The sequence below is a fragment of the Olea europaea genome, unplaced genomic scaffold, assembly GCF_002742605.1.
Source record: "Olea europaea var. sylvestris unplaced genomic scaffold, O_europaea_v1 scaffold1070, whole genome shotgun sequence".
In the NCBI taxonomy this organism is placed as follows: Eukaryota; Viridiplantae; Streptophyta; class Magnoliopsida; order Lamiales; family Oleaceae; genus Olea; species Olea europaea.
This window is the reverse complement of record NW_019228053.1, coordinates 30,078-43,563: the sequence shown is the minus strand read 5'-3', so window position 1 is coordinate 43,563 and position 13,486 is coordinate 30,078. Positions and strand designations below refer to the sequence as shown.

At 33.3% G+C, this 13,486-nt stretch overlaps 1 protein-coding gene across 1 annotated transcript; it reads left to right on the top strand.

The window, feature by feature from the left end:
* Positions 1-1,665: 1,665 nt before the first annotated feature.
* Positions 1,666-10,177, top strand: LOC111373103 (5'-nucleotidase domain-containing protein 4). Its single transcript, XM_022995585.1, has 17 exons — positions 1,666-2,210; positions 2,307-2,404; positions 2,872-2,991; positions 3,415-3,504; positions 3,582-3,697; positions 3,969-4,068; positions 4,831-4,902; positions 4,979-5,026; positions 5,101-5,178; positions 5,341-5,460; positions 5,723-5,828; positions 7,423-7,586; positions 8,071-8,205; positions 8,914-9,044; positions 9,226-9,288; positions 9,400-9,478; positions 9,862-10,177. The coding sequence occupies exons 1-17, from the start codon at positions 1,955-1,957 to the stop codon at positions 9,916-9,918; spliced, it is 1,833 nt and encodes a 610-aa protein (XP_022851353.1). The 5' UTR covers positions 1,666-1,954; the 3' UTR covers positions 9,919-10,177.
* The last annotated feature ends 3,309 nt before the right edge of the window (positions 10,178-13,486 follow it).

Sequence of the window (13,486 nt, the reverse complement as noted above, 5' to 3'; positions counted from 1 at the left end):
GTGATCAAGTATATGTTAGTTGCGACTAAGTCTGTGTCAATTGTGACTGTATGCGATTGTAGTATCCAAAACGTTGCTACCACCTCGTTACCACCACACAGATCAACTCCTATACACTATCATCACCTACAACGGACCATCATCGCTACCGAGCAGATCTATTTTCTAAACCAGTTGCCACCTCATTGCCACCACTACCATCACCTCAAAGGTCAAGTCCAACGCTCTAATATCACCTACAACACACTGCCATCACCAATGCACCACCATTCTTTAAAAAGGGATCTCAATATGGTTGCTTTTCATTTTGTTTTTGTATGTGTGTCTATATATATATATATATATAGAGAGAGAGAGAGAGAGAGAGAGAGAGAGAGAATGTTATGACAGGAAATATCTTTGCGATTGGGGGGTGGGGGTTATGGAAGAAAATAATGTGCAATGAGGATAATGATTCCCAATTGGGGAGAGAGAGAGAGAAAGATGGTGCCAATTGCACTGTTCTAAAAAGCACGCGTTGGCGGTGTTTAGGCTTCGTCAATGAGCGATGTGCGACGGAAACGCCAACCAAATGGCTTGGCGCCTTATTTAACGATTAATAGTAATCGTTGACCGATAATTCGGGTCTAGGAGCGGTCATCCTTACCTAGGCACGCATAATTATCATTTTTTTTAATTTTTTATATATTTTTTTACAATTCTTCTAAATTGAAACTTAAATTTTAATTTCTTTACTTTGTCTATTCTAAATACAAAATAGTCGTTTGAAGCCTTGAACAAAGAAAATTTCCCAACAAATTCTATTTATTTACTATTTATTATTTACATTTGGAACTTACATTTTTGTTGAAAACTTAGAAAAAATGTATAAATTTTCTATAAATTTGTTTTAGATATTTGGCAGGTATTATTTTTAATTATTAAACGATTTTTTGATTGATTAAAAATTAAACTAATATTAAAAAAGAAAAAGCTTTTTTACGTTTTTTTTATGCCTATGACTCACTTAAGTTCGTCTAGCCCATAGCTTGGCCTTCAAGAATCGTCGCGCATTATGAATTTTAGAACACTGGCCAATTGTATATTATATATTTCTTGTATATTATTATTGTATTTACCACCATAGATTTTGAAACTATTTTTTGTGTGATGCGGTGGTGGTGGAGGTGTGCGATACGGTGTTGTGTGCAGTAGTTGGGTGCGATGGTGCTATGTAGTGGTGGTAGGGTTTGGTTGTGCTATGCACGATGGTTGGGTGCGAGACGATGATCAGGTGCGATGGTAATGTGTGGTGCTGTGTTCGATGGTTAGGTTGGGTGCATAGTAGTGTGCAGTGGTGATGTGCCGTGATCTGTAGTGCGTAATCTGTGACAATGGATTGGGATTGGAGGTAAGGACTGTGGTGTATGTAACCAACTACTTGGTTAATACATGACCAACCATTTAATTGTGACCTAAAAATTATATATTTGTGATTGAAAAATAATTTGTGACTAACTTATTTGAAAATTTGTGAATGACGAATAAACTATGATCTATAAATTTTTTGATTTATCACTGTGAAATAATTTATTGTCAATTAATTTGATAATAGATTATCAATAAATAAGTTCCTCACTTATAATTATGCATTTGTAACCACTAACTATAACGTTGACCTATGAGTTTTTCAACCAGCCATTGACCCAGTACTGTCCGAAGAGGCGAAGACCCCGCCGCCGCGGCGCCTGCCTTTGTCTGTGTCGGTCTAGTCCCGACGGAACCATAGACCAAAGTCTATTGAGAAAGCATTAAAACAGAATCCTCCACTACCACTAAATTGGAAAGAAAATTAACTGTAATTTTAATTTACCAGAGAGGCAATGAGCAGAATGCGAATTCACCCTTTTCCTCTCTATAATTTATTTGCAAGTTTCTGAGAATTATTGGTCACGGGTGCGCGGCAACTCTTTGAATGGCTGCCTCAACCACCACCACCATCTGTGTAAATGTCACTCTGAGAAGGAAGAAATCTCTCACCCCTCGCTATTTCTCCTTTTGTGGTAATACTAATGTATTTACTACGCGACATATGGTGAATTTGAACACGGTGTTGCGGTGCGTCGCCTCCTCGGAGGGTGGTGTGTTTTCCGTCACTTCCCCCAGTCAGTTCGACGTCGACTACCTTGGTCAGAGCACCAAAGGGGATCTTAACCTTAATCCCAACTTGGGTATTTGAGAAGTCCATTCTTATTTGTATTCAATGCATAAATACAGCCGGAGGAATTCTCTGTATACTTATGGTTAGTCGTTTATTGGGAATGTAGGAACTGATGAGGAGGCAGGTTTGCAAGGGCCCATTGAGGAAGTGGCAAGGATGGAAGCTCAAGGGGCCGAAAACTTGCTTAATCACTTGGGCATTCTGGTAATCACCACGTGTTACTGTGTTTTTATATCATGTACTGCCGTTTCTACATATAAATAAATGTTGTCCTCATTTAGATATTCTTCTAAATCGATGCAGGTGCTGCTAAACAGTTCCACGTTATCAAAATCATACTTTATGATAATGCACTGCAAGTTACTTGTTTATCTACTATAGCCATTCTTACAGCCACTTAAAGAGCTACTATGTGAATTTTTTTCACACTTTATTGCAAAACATGAAGATCAAATAGCTTGATTGCTCTATAGTTTTATAGGAGTCTCTAATGTTATGATGCGGAATTAAAACAGTGAAAACTTGGGTAAAAGCAAGCTATTTGCCACTTTTTGAAGCTTGCTTGTCTATATACAATTTTTCTAATCTGAACTTTGTTTCTTTAACTTTTGTATCCATTTTCTTTATTTCTTATGTATGGTTGACTCTAATGTTATGACAAAAATGTACAGGATCCATTATCTGCAAGACATTCTCCCCATGGCATATTCTGTACCCGCACTCTAAATCTGCGTTCCATCAGTGCCATTGGATATGACATGGATTACACGTTGATGCACTATAATGTGATGGTACCCAAATGTTCACCTATTGTATCACCTATGAATTAGAGGGGCAACTACTCTTTTCCTTCTTGTTACCCTTGACCTGACATACAATTTTCATGGTTTCTGAATTTCATTTAACATTTGTTTTATACTAGCGTGGAAAATTATAATTTACTACTTTACAATATTGATATCAGTTTGCACTCTTATCTATTATTTTTATTTTGCTATCTGACACGATTCTCGTGTTTATTACCAAAGGTTATCAATTTTTCACTTTTGTCATAACGTTGTACTATTTCTTGATCTCTAAGTTTTCCTATGTCTTGCATTTCATTTCTTTAATATGTTTCTTGTTATAAATGCTATGGAAACACTATCTTATCTACTAGATGGAATAAATTGGCATCCATTTTTGTCATTTGAGACGCATTTCCAATCTTGCAGGCTTGGGAGGGAAGGGCTTATGACTACTGTATGGATAACTTGAAAAATATGGGTTTTCCTGTTGATGGACTGGCATTTGATCCTGAACTGGTACACTGTAATTGTTTCTCTACGAGTGTAGGTTGACACTAAGTTCCAACGAGTCTTCTGGTTTATTATGCTTGTAGGTTATTAGAGGCCTTGTAATAGACAAGGAGAAGGGAAACTTAGTGAAGGCAGATCGTTTTGGATATATTAAAAGGGCTATGCATGGCACAAGAATGTTATCTACTAGGGAAGTGAGGTGCAGTTCAAAACCTTGCTACTATAATTATTTGTATAACATGCAAAGTCTTTGGCCAATCTTTTGAAAACTCTGTATTTGATGTCCTAAATAATTGTTGCAAAGAACATGGTTCAAAAGATCTATATTAGATTACATAATTTTATGTGGTAGGTGGACTGCCATCAATTCAGGATTAGGATTATAAGTTTAATCATTGTAATTAATGTGCATTATTTGGCCAACTGAGGTCATTTTCATATATTGCCTAATAAGTTTCTATGCATGTTAGTGAGATGTACGGGAGAGAACTTGTGGATCTGCGTAAGGAGAGTCGGTGGGAGTTCCTCAATACACTATTCTCTGTATCAGAAGCAGTGGCTTATATGCAGGTAGATAGTGATTGGAGTATGAAAATATGGCAATATTTTAAACACTTGTTTATCTGGTTTTATTATCTCTACATGTAGTCTTCGTTCCATTTGTGTTCGCTGAAGCATGCTTTATCATTTCCTTGTACATTCTCTCTACAATAAGTTCTATTTAGTTCTGGTGTTTGCTTTCAGGATATTTGTTCGTATGCTGGGGTATTCCCTAGACTGAAATGTACTGAACTGAATTATCAAGTAATAAAAGGTTTTGATAGAAAAATTAAAATTTTGTGCCACAGAGAGTAATCAAATGGTGAAATTTGAGGGAAACAACTTCTATGCAAGTAATAACTTTATAGTTTATACCATGTCACCTGTAGTAATGTTTTAAAAAAGAACTGTGATCTCATTTGTGTTATTATGAATTTACATTTGTTTCAAGAACCAATTTCATTCTGGATATGATGTTAGATTTTTTTATTTTTTTATTTTTTTTTCAGAAAAAGCTATCATTACTTAAGATATATATACCGTCAAAGATTGAGCACAAAATGTCTTTTCTTATGCTGTCATGGGTGATCCAATCTATCTTTACAAACTCTTACTGGATTAATAGGACTAACAACAGATTTTTTCTTTATTGAAGCAATATTTTTTTAGAATATTAGGAAGTAAATGCATATCTGAACTTCTAAATTTCCATTAAACCATATAGTTTCATTTCTTGTACATATTGTGTTTTCTGGTTCCTGTACTAAGCTTGATAGATTATCTCGTGCTCAGATGGTGGATAGATTGGATGAAGGAGTTATAGCAGAAGATCTTGGTCCACTTGAATATAAAGGACTGTACAAGGTTCATCATTGGGGAGATTGTCTGGATTGATAATATTTAATGTATTCCATCATTTAACTTACTGCCTTGGTTTCAGGCTGTTGGTAAAGCGCTCTTCCGGGCACATGTGGAAGGTCAGCTAAAGGTAGTTTATTAGTTTACATTTATCTTTCTAATTTACATTGAATAAGTGTCAACTAATCCGAGACAACTGTACAGAGTGAGATAATGTCAAATCCTGAATTGTTTGTTGAACCTGATCCTGATCTACCTTTAGCACTGTTAGATCAAAAGGAGGTACAGTTTCTTTTTAATATCTTCAGAAAATATTGCTTCAAAACTGATAAATTTTTTATTGGTTTCTAAGTTTATGGTTACAAAACCCTTATTGTTTTAAGCATTTATTTTCGAAATAAGTTGATGATAAGAACTGAAAATCTCATCATCTGTTTGCATCAGGCTGGCAAAAGACTCTTGCTTATTACCAATTCAGATTATCATTACACTGACAAAATGATGCAGCATTCTTTCAATCGATTTCTTCCGAATAATATGATCTGGCGAGATTTGTTTGACATGGTAGGTAGAAATTTGTATAACATTTTTACTGCCAATCAAATTTCCGTCTATAATGTACCTTTTACATTTGTTGTAAGGCAGAATTAAACCTTTTATACATACCTGGGGCTTCAAATACGAAGATCTTATTGTGATTATTTTATCATTTTACTTGATACACACATTTTTTTCTAAACATCGATCAGTATACAATCCAATTGCTTTCCTAGTAAAATGTGAATAATAACTCTCAAGACGGTAATGATCGACTCTTTCCATATAGGTAATAGTCTCTGCCAGGAAGCCAGAATTTTTTCAGATGTCACACCCCATGTATGAAGTGGTGACTGGTGAAGGTCTAATGCGCCCATGTTTCAAGGCTTATCCAGGTGATTTTACCTAGTGTCTTAGCCCTTTTTTCTTCATGAAATTTGTTTCTATACATTTTAGATTTCCTTTCAGTGATTTATAATCACAACATATTAAAATGGAAGAACGGAAAAAGAATGCAGGCTTGCTGCTCATATAGCATGTACATATTTCAAATAATGATAATATGAGTTAAATGTTTCATTAGTCACTGAACTTGTACCTTTGCCATGATTTACTCACTAAACTTTAAAATGCTTTTGAGTTTCGAGTGGTCAATGAATTTTAACACATTGTACTCCATCACTCACTCACCATGTTCCATTAGTCGCTATACTTATACATTCATCATGCTTTATTCATTAAGCTTATACTTCCATCACGCTTTACTCACTGAATCTTAAAATACTTCCAAGTAGTCACTGAACTTATTGAATCCAAGTGTTCAAAAGTTGAAAATTTTGAAGTATAAAATACCATACACAAAAACGAGACCCTTCTTTCCTCTTAAATTACCTTTTGGTGGCTCTAAAAATTACATTTTGTTAGTATTGATTGATATTATTGACTCTTAAGTCGAAAATTTCATAGCCTTATTTGGGTCTATGATCTCAATCGAAATAAAAAGTAATTTCTCCATTTTATTTTCTCGACGTAAATGAATATTATGATCTAAATTAAGATTTATGTCAATTGAAGTTAGCATTCTTCTTTTCCCTTGAACATAGGACTAGAAAAAATATATCTTCTTGACCAATATCAATATTCTCGTCTTAAATTGAGGGTCTCGTTATATGGTCTATATTTACTTTATTTTAAATCGAGGTCAAGTTCCATAGAAAATCAACTTTATTTGAAAATATTATGAGGTTTAGTGACTACGAGGAAGCATTTTAAATTTTAGTAAGTAAAGCATAACACCAGTATAGGTTCAGTGACTAATAAAACATGGTGAGTGATGTAGTGCAATATGCTAAAGTTCAACGACCACTTGGAAGCATTTTAAAATTCAGTAAGTAAAGCGTGATGGAAGTATAAGTTTAGTAACTACTCGAAAGCATTTTAAATGTCAGTGAATAAAATGTGACATAGGTATAAATTCAATGACTAATGAAACATTTAACTTTGATAATTTTAGAAAGTCACACATGCGTCAGAGTTAAACATGGCCTATTAAAATTACCATGGTTAATTTATATGTTGGACTTACCTCATATAAGCCTGGTATAATTTGTCTTCTCTACTTCATACATTTGTGATCATACTTTTAATTTGGCTAACTTTTTAAGTATCTAATGAAATGGAAAACTTGAAGTCATTTTTAAAATCAAGCATAATGGTTTTACAGTTTGCATTCGTCCTATATAAGTAGGTAGATTGACTGTTAATTTTTTATCAATGTAATTTTATTCATTGGCTGCCTTTTTGTTGAATTGACTGCCTTTTTGTTGGATTGGCTGAAACTTTTATGTTTGCACGCCGATAGTTCTATAATCTCTAACAGATGAGAATGATCTATTTGGATGATTTAGTATCTGTATCATATTTGGTTTAGCCATCCTCAGTTTATTTGATGCTAGGAAATATTGTAAGTTATATTATTGTTTCCTGTAGGGGGCTTGTACTCTGGAGGAAGTGCTCAGATGGTCGAGAATTCCCTTGGCATTCATGGAGATGAAATTTTATATGTTGGTGATCATATATATACAGATGTTAGCCAATCCAAAGTCCATCTTCGGTGGAGGACAGCGTTGATTTGCCGTGAACTAGAACAGGAGGTTTGATTATATTCAGTCTTTACATCTATTGTATAACATTGATGAAGAATTGATGGGTGACTATGGAAGAAAGTAGACAGATATTTTTCCTTTTTTCTTTACTTTCTGTCTGAGTGCTATTAAGCCCCTGTTTGATGGCCTTAAAATTTAAAAAACATAGTTTTGAATAGTATTTTTTTGGAGAATGTGTGGCTAAAAGTAAGAAAAAGTTTTTGGTTTACGTCTAGGATATTTTATTGTGTGAATGTGTGGTTGAAAATGAGTATGAAAAATAAATTCAAGTAAAGTAAATGGAATCAAACAGGGACTAATTGTTTGATCTATCCCATTTTTCTAATTTATTTGCAAGTTTTATTTTATAAACAGTGATGTGTGCTTGTTTCTCTTTCGGATGTATATTTAATCGTCGGATGCTAATTCTTGAGATACACTTGTGTTTTTTACTATACTCTTAACATTATTTGGTTTTACTATGATGTTACAGTATAGTGCTTTAATTCATAATGAAAGTCATCGGGCCAAGCTGGTAGAGCTTATAAATCAAAAGGAGGTTGTTGGGGATCTATTCAACCAACTCCGCCTTGCTCTACAGAGGCGAACTAAAGGGCGCCCTGCTCAAGTAAGTGTGCATAGTCTATTTCTTCTAGTTAAACTTACCATAAGATGTTCTTTCAATTCCTCCATTGCTTCTAGAAATGTCTTCATATTCTTCTGCATGTTATCCTATAGGTGCCAATAGTTTTCTGTATTGAAGTTGTTGGTTGTAAATTTTAGAGGACGTCCTGTTTATGCTATCATTGGTGTTATTTCTTACTAGTTTCTGACATTACATGCATCAAAAATTATATATTGGATACTTGGACATATTTTCTTTGATTCAGCATGGCTACAATCTACATAAGTTGGTCACTGTTTATATCGGAAGGAGAGGATTTAAGGGGAAGTAATTCAAATAATTTTCACTTCAGAGCCGCCTGGAATTGGTTCATTGAATAGTCAATTTCAACATGACTGCTGAGAAAAATATAAACAAGTGGTTCCTTAAAATGGATAAGAGCTTTATTTTTCTCAATAAGATAGTGAACTGAAAATCCTGGTGATTTCCCGGGCAAACCTTCTGAATTACATAAAATCGTTCATTGATGCTTAGAAACGGTTTTCTAAACTCCATACATCTATATTTGAGAGGATGGTGGGTGGGGGAATTATGTACGGTTAGAAGATATATCATTGGTATGCTTATTTATAAAAATGTAGTCTCACTTAAATGAGAAAGACTCCACATGGTTTTCATTCTGAGTTTAGCATATTGTTCTTGTGTGTTTAGACTCTTGCTGCCACTCGTATGGATGATAAGGAACTCACAGAAAGCATACAGAAGCTACTCATTGTAATGCAAAGACTAGATGAGAAAATTGCTCCGATGCTGGAAGAAGATGGAGAGCACTTCAATAAAAGGTTAGACGCATTGTATGACCCCAAGTCTTAATATATTTACCCTTCAAGTTCACAGTCTAGTTCGCATTCGCTTCATCTCTCTCTAAGCCCGTTGGCAAGCAGAAGTTTCCCATGTGGTACATCTCTATTATTTCATAAATATGGACTCGAAAGTTGATCCACTGGATCTTTTTCTTTTCAGGTGGGGTTTTCTTTCTAGAGCAGGTCTGTGGGACAAGAGCCACTTAATGAGACAAATTGAGAAGTATGTGAATCTATCATGACGTTTACATATCAACCTCTACATATAAGAGTAGATGAAACTGAAAAACTTTGCATATTTTCTGTCTTAACACTTCATGCTTCCAAATTGTAGGTACGCCGACATTTACACGTCCAGGGTTTCTAATTTTCTCCACTATACCCCGTTCATGTATTTCCATGCCCAGGAACAGGTAATCTGGCATAAAATTTCCTATATTATGCATTTATATTGCTGAGATGATCTTGTTGGTAATATACAAGGAATGATTTTAGTATCTGTAAATACAAGGAGAACTTATGGTACCAGGTACTTGGAGTATGTTTGGTAAATCTTTTTTTAGATTATATGCTTTAGGTCCTATTGAAAGTGTGAATAAAAAGTAAAAATGTACAGATAAAAATGATGTTTGACCAGTTTATATGCTTAGAAAAGCTTTACCATACATGCACTAGGTAACTTGTGGGAGAACTCGATGATGCTTATCTTCTCAAATAAATGTGTTATATGAGTGAGTTTCTCTCGTGTGGGGTATATGTTGTGTAATTTCTAATACAGTTTTACTTTCTGATGCAGTCGCTTGCTCATGATTCATATTCATTTCATCGATTAGGTGATGACAAGAATGGCTGAGTTTCTATATGAGCTTATTTATAAATGGTTTGTAGTGAATGTTAATGTAGATACATGTCCTCCCCGATCCCACATGGAATATGTAGTCGACCATACTTCGGTTTGGCCACACAAGATTGACTGGCTATCGTTAATTGGGACACGAGCAAAACAACAATGGTTGTAACTCTTGAGGAAATTAAATAGGTAACCAAAGATTTCATTGAACTATTATTGTACTTGTAGTAATCTCTAATGTTTGATCCTTTTTGCACTTCTAGTCTTGACATTTTTTTTTTCCTTTACATTTATCTCTTCGAATACGATCTTATATTTGGGGTAAGTCGACAAGAAAATAAGGTTTTTTTCGAGTCTTTTTTGTAATGGTGATATTCAGTGACCAATTCAAGAGTCAAGAGAGCCACACACACACACACACACATGGCTTTTTTTTTTTTTTTTTTTTTTGGCCCCCCTCGTAAATTGTTTTGATTTTTGAATATTCAATACCAATTAGAACTTGGTCATTATTTAATTTCTAGAAAGTTTCATTGATGTATCTAAATAATCTCTTTTCCTTGAAGATAATTGATATCTTCCAACAATATCAAAGTTGTTACAATTTTTTAGATAAGAAATATAAAAATATCTAAGCTTTCAAGAAAGATGAAATAGAATATATAGTAGATATATGGTGCAATAACGAGACTGTTGCAAAAATAATACCTGCCTCCTATTCGAAGTGCGATTTATTTTTCTTTTCCTTTCTCTACAAACGTTTTCTATTAGTTTGTTTTATTCTTTGAAGTAAAAGGCTAATTTTGAACAATATTTTTGAGTTGTAATGAAAAAAAAAAAAATAATAATAATAATAATAATAATGATAAAGAGAGTTTACTCGTTTACTCTCTCTATCTAAATGAAACTAAGAAAAATATGAAAAAATCATTTATATAAATCTAATAGAAACTTGAATGTTATATTTATTTAATACTCCAGTCCTGTCACGTTGAGGAATTGGTGTCCAGATGGGGAATATAGTTTATAATTCTCATTCTCATCTTAATTTTTGTGTTTTTTAAATTAAATATTATAAGTACATGGAGTAATAAATGATGATATTTTGCTTTCAACCATGTCTTATAAAAAATTCTCAGCACGATGGGGTGGTTTGACGAAGAGGGTTATACTAAGAAAAAGTTATTTAATTTTTGGGTTAATTAAGTTAATAATCACTAAATTTTGAGTAATTGCGTCAATGCTCACCGAATTTTCTTTTTTATGATAATAGTCACTAAAATTTTTAACAATTTCACCAACAATCACTCGATAAAAAAAGATTAAGAATAACTCTGACGTCGGCGCTACTGGGTGACTACGTGCCACTTGACATCATTATTTATAATACTTCGTTCGGTCTCCATTTTGTGGAATTGAAAATGGGTGGAATAATTTTTTTTGAAAAATGAGTGGTTGAAAAAGAAGAAAAGTTTTTTAATTTACGTGTAATATTATTTATAAAAGATTGTATGGTTGAAAATAGGAGAGAGAAATAAAATGTAAATTAATGGGGGCCAAACGGGACGTCTCAAAATTCGTTATTTAAAAAAAGTGTGAAGATTTTTGCTCGAAAAATCATATCAAAATAAAAGTCAAGTATTAGGTTTTTTTACTGCAGTTTCTTCTTCATCTTTCTTTCCATCTCTTTGTTTGGCTCTCTTGTATGACTGCTTATTTTCATTAATTCGTAAGTTCATCTCATTGTTTTAATCTTTGCTTATTGTTGTACTTGTGTCCCTATTTTGTGTGTGTGTGTGTGTGTTTTTTTAAAGGGGGTGTTTGAGAGCCGTTTTTATGTAAAAAAAAAAAAAAAAAAAAAACATTTTAGAATAGTAAATTGATGTGAAATGTATGGTTGAAAAATAAGGAAAATATTTTGATTTAAGTGTAATATTATTTTAATAAAGAATATGTGATTGAAAAGAAGAGAGAGAAAAATACATTTTGAAAAAAAATGGTACCAAACAAGGCCTTAATCTATATCATCAATCTTTTATTGATCAACACATCTTATTCTTAATGATGATTTTTGTTCCAAAAAAATTTGTTAGGAAAGCATAAAAAACTTATTTGTCCCCCACATTTCTCAATAAGAAAAAAGTACAAAATTTTAATAAAATGCTAGCACCTCATTGAGAAACATGCTAACAAATGCTTGAACAAAACCAAATTTGGGGTAAGATGTGCTAATTGAAAGTTGATGATAAAAATATGACAAAAAAAATTTAGGACTACAATTAGTAAAAGTTGAAGACTCTTACTCTAATTAAATGTGGTGCTAAAGGTAGTGTGAATGAGATCAAGGACTAACCCGATTTTAAGAATGAAGTCTGTTAGGTCAATAACTTGAGTTTGAATCACTTGAGGAAATGGTGAAATTAAAAAAATTAAAAATATGTTGTGTATATAAAAAAGAAAATAATAATAAAAATTTATATATATATATATATATATTAATAGTTTTAACTCTACAAATCACATAAATGTCATGTGACCATTTAATCTTTAAATAAGGCCGTTTGATAGGAAAAATTTTCTATGGAACACCTTTTTGGTTGTTTGATTGCATAATTTTTCCCGGCAATTCATTTTCCACCCCCACCCCCTACGTGACCAATTTTCCCTGATTTTGTGGAAATCATTTTCTCATGGTTTTGGTGAAAATCCCCTTTTCCAGGTTTTTTTTTTTTTTTTTGGCACTGAAAATAAATTCTATTTCTATAATTGACAATTTTCATGAAAAACAAAATCAAACAAACACTAAAAAATCCAAAATTTCAAAAATTTTCAGGTGAAAAATGTAAGTATTATGCCCTAAGTCCAATCGACTTTGGACATAAATACTTTTATATATAGTTAATGCAATTAAATGGCAGATCTATTATTTAATTAATAGACAATTAAATAAATAATAGAGTCCGTAGATTCAAATATTTGTAATTTATTAATCACAAGGAGTTGTGATTGTGAGATACAAATTACATCTGATTGAATCTTAAATCATCCGTGGTCGTAAGTAATAATGAGATACGGATATCGTTATTACGGATAGACCATCACGTGTGGCATTTCTTACTTGTGAAGTAAGTAGCTGATCTCACAAGTTAAAGTGTGGTGACACTTAAATGAACACGTGGATGTTTGTTATAGAACAAAAACATTGGAGACCCGTCGAGAGATTCCACATGGATAACTATCTGAGTGTCGGTGGTTAATCTCTAACGTTCGGTAGTGAAATTGGTCCTTTGACTTGAGGTCGTCATAGTACCCTATATGAGGACAGTCATACTTTGGCGGTGTTGGATGTTGCTCTGAAAAGGGCCGCTAATACGATATCGTTCGGGTATGTCAAGAATCGTATGAAGGTTGTGATTGATCAATAAAGGATTCGTCACTCTTAGATAGTAGGAGATTATGATCTGCGTTTCATTCAATTAAGTCGATGATGAAATCCTTGGCCAAGGTGTACTCATAAGTCGAAAAGGAGTTTTCGACTTATATTGACTTAATAGTGGAGTGAAAGATATGA